The 11,588-nt window shown below is 49.3% G+C and overlaps 1 protein-coding gene across 1 annotated transcript; it reads right to left on the bottom strand.

Annotated features, from left to right (window-relative positions):
- Positions 1–5,634: 5,634 nt before the first annotated feature.
- LOC135829196 (uncharacterized protein K02A2.6-like) lies at positions 5,635–9,654 on the bottom strand. The gene has a single exon (XM_065341603.1). It carries the CDS (start codon positions 9,652–9,654, stop codon positions 5,635–5,637), a length of 4,020 nt encoding a protein of 1,339 aa, XP_065197675.1.
- Between the last annotated feature and the right edge of the window lie 1,934 nt (positions 9,655–11,588).

Below are 11,588 nucleotides of genomic sequence, written 5' to 3'. Positions count from 1 at the left end.
AGCGCTACGCTATCACCGCAGCAACCAGCGCTATCGCTATGGTAACTATAGTCTTATCTTAGTGGGGTTATGCACTGTCGTCATAGTTAGGTTCCCCATGTGACAGCGGTCCTAGCAGGCTGCTGTTGCATGGGTGTATGCTGCTAACCAATTGTGTCATGATTAATTCCTACCCCTCGCAGCTAGCGTCAAGACGTCTCGGAGGCATCGCTATCATCCAGCTCGACAAGGGTAGTATTTACTGGTACGTTGCCTTGGTTTGGAATTTTGTGTATTGTTGTCATAGTTAGGTTCCCCATGTGACAGTGGTCCTAGCAGGCTGCTGTTGCATGGGTGTATGCTGCTAACAAATTGTGTCATGACAAGTTCATACCTCTCACAGCTAGCTTCAAGATGTCTTGGGGCATCGCTATCATCCAGCTCTACAACGGTAGTATTTACTGGTACGTTGCCTTGGTTTGGAATTGTGTGTATTGTTGTCATAGTTAGGTTCCCTATGTGACAGTGGCCCTACCAGGCTGCTGTTGCATGGGTGTATGCTACTAACCGATAGTGTCATGGAAAGCTCTTTGCCGCCTCACAGCTCGCAGCTTCAAGATTCCTCTTCACCTGGGATCGACCAGCGCTATGCCACTTCTTGTGACTGCCAGTTCACATTGCTATGCCCGGACTAGCAATGCCTTTCTCCGACAGGTGATCGTGAAAGTTAAGTTTATTTGTAGTGTCCAGTATGCTTCACTTTATCATGTGTATATCTACATTCTGGCCTGGGTCTGTGCAGTTTTCACTTGTGGGTTGGTGGGCTGGGTGATTCACACAATACGGATGAATTCTGAGTCAAAGTAATCAATCCCGATTGCAATTAACCTTTCAGCTGAGTGATTACTCCACGATCTTTCTTTATCCCATTGTGTTTGCTACCTTCACATCACTCCTGCACTGCTACTTGCAATGACTACCACTACAATTCCAGTTTTAAATTCCAGTCTCATTGTCAACCTTTATAATTATGTCCTTCAATTACCTGCAGTCCGTACACTTTGCTTCGGAAACACTTGCCAGTCATTTTGTTGTATTCCTGTTTATCTCCTTCAGGCTCCACAATCCACGCTCCGCCATCTACACCATCGACATCAGACACCACATCTCGCTGGGGGTGGAGATATCCAAAGAAGCACCTCCACCCCAAATACAATCAAGGTAAATTTAAAATGTAGAAAACGATATGAGCGCTCCATTTTTTCTAGTCCGGGGCTTTCCGTAGCTATTTTGATGGTATCCAAATCTGGCCCATCCATTCATACAAGTAGAAGGTTCTTTTCTTGACCGGACGACGCAAACACCAGCTCGGACATTTTCTCATGGAACGAAACAAGCTTGTCAGGAGTAACTACCAGTACTCGCGGTTGTGGAGTGTTGCTGTCAAACTGATCGTGCTGGTGTTTGCAAGCGGCGTGTGGTCTCGCCTGGTCAGGAAAAGAACGTATGAGTCCTGCTGCTTTCAGGGGTGTTCTTGCCCCCCCCCCATGAGGATGGGCAATGTAGAACTGGTAAATGACTCTTCGTGGCATGAATGGTCACTGGTTAGTGTGATGTGCATTTGTAATGGCTTGGCTTCTCCGGGTTTGTCGATTGACGCTTGTGCTTCAGTCAATGAACTGCATTGGGACATTTTAATCTGACACATGTCCAATAGTGCTTGTGAAGTGGGATCATAGTTTGCATGCAAAACCTCCCAGCTCTCTCAGGCAACCAGATGGCCACATGTTGTGTCTATGCAGTACAGTCGGTCGCCGAAGAACTGTGTTGCTCCTAGCCTAGATTGCTCTTATTTTCATGTATGGCAGTCCGTGCACAGTTGAGTCACTGTGTATAATATATTGGTATGCTGTGCTTGATGAAATCCTAGCCTGGTCGTTTTTTTGACGTTCTTCGGTGTCCGACTGTACTGTAAGGAAGTCTAGAGGGGCAGATTAGCGGCATTGCAGATTATGAATAGTCACAGAAAACGGGGAGACTACCCGTTTGATGCTCCGCAGTAAATGGTTGTGATGGTATGCAATTTTGGAGATTCTTTTATGATATCGGAATGCCCATGTTTCCCCGATGTGCTTTCCGACAATGTTTCTCTGCTCTACCTGAGTGTCCACAATGCAGTTACAGCGGAACGGAAACAATTATCTCGCGTTGACGGTAACTGCAATCTATCAACATGGAGTCGCCAGCAGCTGCCTGCCACAAACCTGTCCTTGGGGGTCAGTCAGCAGTGAATTGAGGATTGAATCATGGCCATTTTCAATCTAGAATACTGTTGAAAATATCGTTGCACTGATGGCCATGATCTCTCCTTGGTTCATTGTCTGATTGACAAATATGGAACGGAACACCTGTCATTTATAGGGGTGGGAAAAGGGTATTTAGGACTTCACTCAAATCAGACTGAATTTCTAAAACTCAAGACAAAAGTCTTGGAAAGTAATAAAAATTCTACACCAAAAATTCGCACACTAAATTGGGTCAGTAGGGGAGACCTATCGCCAAATTTTTCAGGTTTGGGGGCATTTTTGCTGCCATTTAAAATGTATGGTGTCCACTTGAAATGTATGGTGCCCGTTTGAAATGTATGGTGCCCATTTGAAATGTATGGTGCCCATTTGAAATGTATGGTGCCCATTTGAAATGTATGGTGCCCATATGAAATGTATGGTGCCCATTTGAAATGTACAATGTATGGTGCCCACTTGAAATGTATGGTGCCCATTTGAAATGTATGGTGCCCATTTGAAATGTATGGCGCCCATTTGAAATGTATGGTGCCCATTTAAAATGTATGGTGCCCATTTGAAATGTATGGTGCCCATTTGAAATGTATGGTGCCCATTTGAAATGTATGGTGCCCATTTGAAGTGTATGGCACCCATTTGAAATGTGTGGTGTACATCTGACGTGTATGGGGCGCAACTGAAATGTATGGTGCCCATTTGAAATGTACAATGTATGGTGCCCACTTGAAATGTATGGTGCCCATTTGAAATGTATGGTGCCCATTTGAAATGTATGGCGCCCATTTGAAATGTATGGTGCCCATTTGAAATGTATGGTGCCCATTTGAAATGTATGGTGCCCATTTGAAATGTATGGCGCCCATTTGAAATGTATGGTGCCCATTTGAAATGTATGGCGCCCATTTGAAATGTATGGTGCCCATTTGAAATGTATGGTGGTCATATGGAGTGTATAATACCCATTTGAAATGTATGATGCCCATTTGAAATGTGTGGTGTTCATCTGATGTGTATGGGGCCCAACTGAAATGTATGGTGCCCATTTGAAATGTATGGTGCTCATTTGAAATGTATGGTGCCCATTTGAAATGTGTGGCACCCATTTGAAATGCATGGTGCTCATATGAAGTGTATACTATCTATTTGAAATGTACGGTGCCCATTTGAAATGTGTGGTGTACATCTGACGTGTATGGGGCACAACTGAAATGTATGATGTCCATTTGAAATGTATGGTGCCCATTTGAAATGTATGATATTCATTTGAAGTGTATGGTACCCATTTGAAAACAACAAGCAAATTTGAAATGTATGTTGTCCATTTGAAATGTATGGGGTCCATTTGAAATGTATGGCGCCCATTTGAAATGGATGGCGCCCATTTTGAAATGTACGATGTCCATTTGATATATGTGGTGTCCATTTGGAATGTGCTGTCGACGTCGGCATGCCTGGCGCTATCCCGTACCCTACCATCAAAAACAGCTGGCCACAATATTCATACAGGGCTTTCAAATGCAAGATCATAACATGAAGCAACTTGGAAGAAGGAGTATGTATGCGAAGTGTATCGGGGTAATGCATGCATGGCGATAGTGCACTAGTGTGGGTTCGAATCCTAGGTTATGCCTTGAAAAAATAGGAGAAATCAAAAAGTTATAACATCCCTGTGCTTTTTTGCCTAGGTCATCAATGTGGTAGACGGTGTCGTGTTACCCTAGAATGCAAAGAGAGTTTATTCCCGTAGCTATGCAGAAGACGTTACTTCAGTAACGTCTGGCGCTAGCCAGGGTCCACACAGCTTTAATTTGGTGTTTGTTTGTGTGTTTGTGTCACGCCTGGTGCTATCCGTATCTGACGGCAAAAAAGCAAAGGATATTATAATTTTTTCAATTCTCCTATTTTGTTTCAGGCATATCCTGGGATTCGAACCCGCACTATCGCCCTACATGCATTCCCCCATACACTTCGCATTCATACCCATTCTTCCAAGTTGCTTCACGTTATTATCTTGCGTTTGAAAGCCCTATTTGAATATTGCGGGCAGCTGTATGTGGCCAGCTGTGTTAGATGGTACGGTACGGGAGACGGTGTCGTATTACCCTCGATCGTACCTGTCCCGTACCTATCCCCTACCGTACCGTGCCATCAAAGACGGCTGGCCACAATGCATATTCAAATAGGGCTTTCAAATGCAAGATCACAATGTGAAACAACTTGGAAGAATGGGTATGAATGCGAAGTGTATGGGGGAATGCATGTAGGGCCATAGTGCGGGTTCGAATCCCAGGATATGCCTGAAAAAAAAATAGAATTGAAAATTTTACTTCCTCCGTTAACAAAAACTTCGTGATGGATTTTGATGGATATGAAAACGCTTAGAACAGGTCAAGAACAGTTTGTATCGACTGCAAATCACTGGACGAAAGTGATTCAGCCTATGTACAGCGTCTTTGCAAGAGAAACTGTTGGCGGAATGAGCAGAGAGTTCAGTTTGCGTCGCTTTCGCTTGACTCATTTTTGACCCTGCGTCGCTGTCGTCATCTGCTGCACGCGAGTCGTCATCTCTCTCGAATCATTGTTCAGCTCGTTTCAGCCTTGGCGCGGCTTCTTTGATCACACTCCGCTGACCTTGATGTCGCCGTCGTTCAAGTAAGTAGTTGGCTTTCAAGCTGTGTGATCCGCCGCGATGGCGATTCCTCGTTTCCACCATGGGGTCGTAAAAATATTTTACGACTCCCTGGTTTCATCTTCGCTCTCCAGAACTCCGCGAAACGAGGAGTAAAGGCACAGCCAAACTGATTCAATTTTCTCTGATGGATACCCCTGCCAGCACTGAACGGCAGCGGCTAGCAAGTCCAGTCGACTTTCTTTAGCAACGAGACTTGCATCGGACTGCAGACTTCTGAAAGAATACATGGTCATTGTTTCGGGGTAAACAAGTTAGTTGTTTACGATAGGATTATATTCTCACTTGGCCATTGTAGGCAAATCATAAGAACCACGACATCTAAAGGATGCTGCATGAAAGTAGGCAGCTGCGAGATGCGTATCTCGCGCATGCTCTTGCCTGGCTACGTAATGCATTACATCATAATACAACATCCCCTTCGTCATAAAGGAGTTTAACAACCTACATAACATACCGTACGTATATGACGGCGTGTTCACAATATAGAACATAACATCCAACAATAGCTCTATGTACAAGGTAACAATCATGAATGGCACACGACGGCGTGCTAACAATACAGAGACATAGTATCCAACAATAGCTCTATGTACAATATAACAATGGCACCTCAGCTACTGTGACATCAGCGAACAGGTCCATGAGGCCTCTCTGGCCCTACACATCCAGGATTGACCTGGGTGCGACTGCGCGGCCAGACCGTGTTCGATACAGCTGGGTGGCAGGTTCAGCAGGCTGGCTGACGTCACACGGTGACGGCGGCTGAGACTGGCTAACGTCGCTCCACGGCGACGGCACGTCACTCGACGGCTGAGGGCCTGCGAGACTGGCATCCGGCGGGAAGTGGACCCGCCTCTCTTTGAGGTGGGTACGGTTGCGCCGCACTTCTGTCCCATGGTCAGGCTGCACCATGTATGACCGTGGCCCGTTGACAGACTGGGTTACGATACCAGGTTCCCACAGGTGCGTGGTCGGGCTGCGGATGCCGACGTGCTGACCAGGAACTAGGGGGCGGAGAGACTGCGCTCGCTGGTCATTGTGTACTTTCTGCTGGTCCTGCCGTTCCTCGAGCTTCTGTCGGATGGCCTCGTCCCGAGTGTCGCGCTGGTGTTTGCGAGGCAGGTTGTCCTGTACCTGACGACCGAACAGCATCTCGGCCGGCGACGGTAAGCCCTGGCACACTGGGGTGGCGCGAATGCACAGCAGTGCTAAGTGCGGGTCGGTCCCGCTCTCCCTTGCCTTCTCGAGAGCTCTCTTAGCGATCTTGACTTGCGATTCGATAAACCCGTTACTCTGCGGGTGATGTGGCGACGACGTACTGTGGCGGAATCCATATTCGGCAGCAAACTCCGCGAACAGATGGCTGCTGTATTGCGGCCCGTTGTCCGACTTCAGCACGGCTGGGATGCCGTGCTCACCGAAAATCTCCTTGAGGTGCTGGATGATGGCCCTGCTGGTCGCTTGTCCGGCAGGCAGCTTCCGGGTGATAAAGTACTTGGAGTAGTAGTCGGCGGCAATGAGGTATTCTGACCCGCCGAGGTAGAACAGGTCCGTGCCTAAGGTGTGCCATGCCCTTGGCGGAATATCGGGCTGCATCAGTGGTTCCTTGGCTTGACTGCTCTGGTGGCGCTGGCACGTCGTGCAAGATGAGACAGTTGCTTCGATATCCTTGTTGATGTCCTTCCAGAAGACGGACGTTCTGGCTCGCAGCTTGGTCTTCTCTATGCCTTGGTGGCTGGCGTGCAGCTTGCTGAGGATTTCCCCCCTCATTGGCGGGGGAATCAGGACGCGACTGCTCTTCAGGATGAGACCGTCCTCGGTGCTCATCTCGTCGCGGAAATTCCAGTACGGGAGCAGAATTGCCGGCACCGCGCTCCTCTCTGATGGCCAGCCACTGAAGATCATCTCCTTCAGTGCTGACATCTCGGCGTCTTTAGCCGACTCCTCGCGGATCCTCGTCATCGCTGCATCGCTGAATTGCGGGAACACGGCGTGTACACTGACGTCGAGGTCCTCAATTGGCTCTGTTTCCTCTGGCGACAGTCGGGATAGCGCGTCTGCGATCGGAATGTCCTTTCCGGGGCGGTACTTGATGGTCATGTCGTACGGCTGCAGCTTCAGCAGCATGCGCTGTAGACGCGGCGGGGCTGCGCGGAGGTGCTTGAGCTTGATTGACTCCAGCGGCTTGTGGTCGGATTCTACTGTGAATGACTGACCGAATAGGTAGGTGTGGAATCTTTCACACCCGTATACGACAGCTAAGAGCTCACGCTCAATATTGGCGTAGCGAGACTCCGTCTCGGTAAGCTTCTTGCTGGCGAATGCAACAGGCTTGTCGTCCTGCAGCAGAGTGGCGCCGAGACCTTTCATGGAAGCGTCGACTTGTAGTGTCGTTGCCTTGCCTGGGTCAAAGTAACTGAGCGTTACTTCTGTCGAAATGGCGGCCTTGACCTTGTCGAAGGTGCGCTGGTGGCTGTCTGTCCAGGCGAACGGTGTATCTGGCTTGGTCAGCTCACGCAGGTGCGCGGTCAGTGTGCTGGCATTCGGTATGAACGGGCTCATGTACGTGACTAGCCCGAGGAACGTCTGGAGCTCGTCCTCGTTCTCGGGGTGCTCCATCTGCTTCAGCGCTGAGACCTTCTTCGGGTCGGGCTGTATTCCGTCAGCGCTGCAGATGATGCCGAAGAACTTGATCTTGTCCTCTTTGATGCGGCATTTGTCTGGGTTCAACTTGAGACCAGATTGTTCGCAGCGAACCATCATCTGGTGCATGTTGAGATCATGGTCCTCGTCTGACGTCCCGTATGTGACGATGTCGTCTGCGATGCCGGTGACGCCTGAGCACCCTTCGAACGTCTGGTCGATCCTTGCTTGGAAGACATCTTGCGACATCTTGAGGCCGAATGGCATGCGAAGGAATCTGTAGCGCCCGAATGGTGTGTTGAAGGTGGTGAGGTAACTGGATTCGTCGTCGAGCTCCACATTCCAGTACCCACATTTGACGTCGACGATCGAGAACACTTTGGCACCTCTCAACTTCGGGGTGATCTCCTCAATGGTGGAGACCACGTGGTGCTCTCGCAGGATGGCGTGATTGAGGTCCTTGGGGTCTAGGCACAGGCGTAGCTTGCCATTGTCTTTGAGGCGGAACACGAGGCTGTTCACCCATGCTGTTGGTTCGCCTTCCTGGATCTTGGTGATGATGCCGTTCTGGATCATGTCCTCCAGCTCCGTCTTGATCTCGTCTCTCAGTGCGATGGCGTGGAGGTGGCGTGGAGGGTGTACAACCGGGACGACGTTGGGGTCCACTGTGATGTGGTACTTGCCTGGGAATTTCCCAATGCCATCGAAGCACTTCGGGTATTGCTTCATCAGGTCGTCCTTGTCTCGGATGCTCGCTGGCTTCTCCTGGACAGCGCAGTTCAGCGTGACTAACTGCAGGGCTGTCGCTGTCGGGAGGCCGATGATAGCAGTGCCAGGGCAGTCCGTGATGTAGAAGTCAGCGAGTTGACTCTTGCCATCGTAAGAGCACGGAATAGGACGGGTTCCGCATTGCTTTATCTTGGATCCGCCGTACGCTGTGAGGGTGGTACTTGACGGCTTCACGGACTTCGGCTTTGGGTATCCGTTTGGTCCGACGTGCTGGGGAAACATTTGGCAGAACACTCTCAGCGGCAATATATTGCCCTGGGCGCCCGTATCCACCTTGGCTCTCAAGGTGGCCGGTCTGTTGGTGTTGTCCAGGCTGACATTGAGGGTCGCGAACACCTCTCGCTCTAGTGGCGGTTGGTGACGCTCGACGCTGTCGATGATGACGGCGTCGAAATGCAGTGCGTCGAAGCGTCTCCGTGGGCTGGGGCTCCTCTGGGGGTAGCGCTCCCGCGGGCTGGGGCTCCTCTGGCGCCAGCGTCCGCGTTGCTGGCCCCTTCCATGTGCCTCGTCTCTCCCCTGCGAACGGCATACGTTTGCCCAGTGATTCGCCTTCCCGCATTTGTTGCAGGTGGAGCCGTGCGCTGGGCACTTGCTTGGGTGGTGGGTTCGTCCACATTTGCCGCAGTCTGCGTGTCCCACAGATTTGGAAATGGCGTGAACCGTTTCAGGTAGACGGCTGCTGCTGGTGGCGGTGGACAGCTGCTCCATGTGGCGCTGTGTTGCTTCATAAGTACGGGCCTTGTCAAGCGCTTCGTCCAGAGTCAAATCACTACCACCCTCCAGCAGGCGTTCTTGCACTTTCGAGTGCTTCGTCCCCACGATTAGCTGTTCTATCAGGCGATCGTTAGTCTCCTGAGCGTCCCTGAACTTGCACTTGGACGTCTTCTTCTTACACCTCGCAAAGAAATCATCTACAGACTCGTCGGGTTGCTGGCGGTATTTCTGAAGCTCAAACCGAGCCAGTCGTGCATTTACCCGTGGCTGCAAATGCTTATTAAATTTCTTGAAGACGGCAGCTACTTTGGATTTGTCGCTTGCATTATCCCACTCGAAACTATTGAAAGCATCAACACCAGTTCTCCCGATCCATAGCATGACATAGGCGACCTTTTCCTTGTCGGACTTGTCGGAAAAGGGCCCTTGGAAAACTAGAAGGCAGTATTGTTGGAACCGCTCGAATTCATCAGGTAAATCTGCGGCTTGCCAATCCATCGACGGCGGGGTAAATCCGGCTGCTTCTGCCATTTTACCTCTTGCACCGGTGGCGCTACTGCGACAATTCTAGGGCGTTTATTTAGTTTACTTCTGACACCATGTTTCGGGGTAAACAAGTTAGTTGTTTACGATAGGATTATATTCTCACTTGGCCATTGTAGGCAAATCATAAGAACCACGACATCTAAAGGATGCTGCATGAAAGTAGGCAGCTGCGAGATGCGTATCTCGCGCATGCTCTTGCCTGGCTACGTAATGCATTACATCATAATACAACAGTCATTAGCATTCGAATCTGGGCTTTGCGCAGGTTGAACAAGAACTTGAGCTCAGAAAAATTTTCATTGAGCCGTGCGATCGGAGCAGCTCCTTGTTCATTCGCTCATTGTGTGGCCTCGCTGCTCCGTTTGATCGATCTTTATCACTCTCCAACTTACTCAGTGCTACAGTAGTAGAGAGGCTTAGCAACGCAATATCCCCTCGGAGAAGTGGTATTTCAGTTTCGCTCGCCATAACTGTCATCACCTATGTTTCCACAGCGCAACCATCGATTCCGCTCGGCTTGTTGTGAAAGGTCGCTTTCCTTGAATCGTACCTCTTTCATGGCCCGCCAGGGAAGGCCAAGAAAGTGACTGCGACTCATTTCACGGCAGTTTGTGCGCAAACCAGCCCCTCACAAATCCATCACGAAGATTTTGTTAACGGAGGAAGTATAACATCCTATGCTTTTTTTGCCGGTAGATACGGATAGCGCCAGGCGTGACTCAAACAAACTAATGTATGCGAAGTGTATCGGGGGATGCATGCAGGGCGCGCGATAGTGCGGGTTTGAATCCCAGGTTATGTCTTAAAAAAAAGGATTTTTTAAAAGAATTTATAACATCCCTATGCTTTTTTTGGTCTAGGTCATCAAGGCAAAAAAAGCACAGCGTAGGGCCCTGAGCTTCCAAGCTCTCTCGTTTATTTCGCTCAGGGCCCTGCGCTATGCTTTTTTTTGCCTAGCTCATGAATGTTATTCGAACAGATGGAAACTGATCAGTTCGTTGTGGTATGGTTGGGGATTGTAGCCATTATTATTTTTCTGGTTTTAGAGTTCGTATCGGAGCAGCCGTTCTGCAATTCAAAGCGAGCCGTCATGGTCGACGTAAAACACTATTTACATACACAAGCTCGGGGAGCAAAAGTCTCTCTGTCCCATAAGCTGCCACATACCAACTAAATACAAAACCATGCACTTAACACGAGCTGACTTGCACGCGTGGCCCTTTTCACGAACCCAGCCAAAGGGATTGGTCTATTATAACGCATGTACCTTGTCAAAAGATTACACCCGCGCCAGAGATGAAGGCGACAGCGCCAGACATCAATACGGTGTTGTACGGTATAAGGATGTCGTATAGCATGTCCTACAACAGTACGATGAAATTGTGGGAAAAACCAGTGACCGCTTGGGAATGATGAACATTACAACAGTCTTATTGTGAGTGATAGTCAGGCCAATTTTCTGAAGATCAGTAGCGAGTGCTATCCCGAGCCTTATGTTAGCATTACGGAAGCATAGACAGGATGCGTGTTACAGGAGACCCAAGTTGCTGAAGACCAGTAGTCATTGCTGATAATGTGCAGAAAAACTAAATCTGTAGCCTCTTTTGCCGTCGAACAGGATGCGTGTTATAGGAGACTATAAAGGTATGTAATGTGCTCCACAGGCAACCATGCATTCGGCCATCGGCAACAGTAAAAGGGGAAGTTAAAGGGGCACTCCGGGAATTTGTTTCGGTAGTGTGTTCTCTTCGTATGGCCCCCCAAGGAATGGGGAATCGCGAAAACTAGACCCAAAAAGTCGATATGTGAAGCCAGGGAGGGCCAAGTTTGTCTCCTCCACGGAAGAAGCTGGGACGCTTCTTTAATCCCAAGACCAGTCACCTGGTCACCGTGCCTGCAGGCTGTTACTTGCAGAATGT

Source organism: Sycon ciliatum, chromosome 13 (genome assembly GCF_964019385.1).
Source record: "Sycon ciliatum chromosome 13, ocSycCili1.1, whole genome shotgun sequence".
NCBI lineage: Eukaryota > Metazoa > Porifera > Calcarea > Leucosolenida > Sycettidae > Sycon > Sycon ciliatum.
This window is presented reverse-complemented; position numbering and strand designations above follow the sequence as displayed.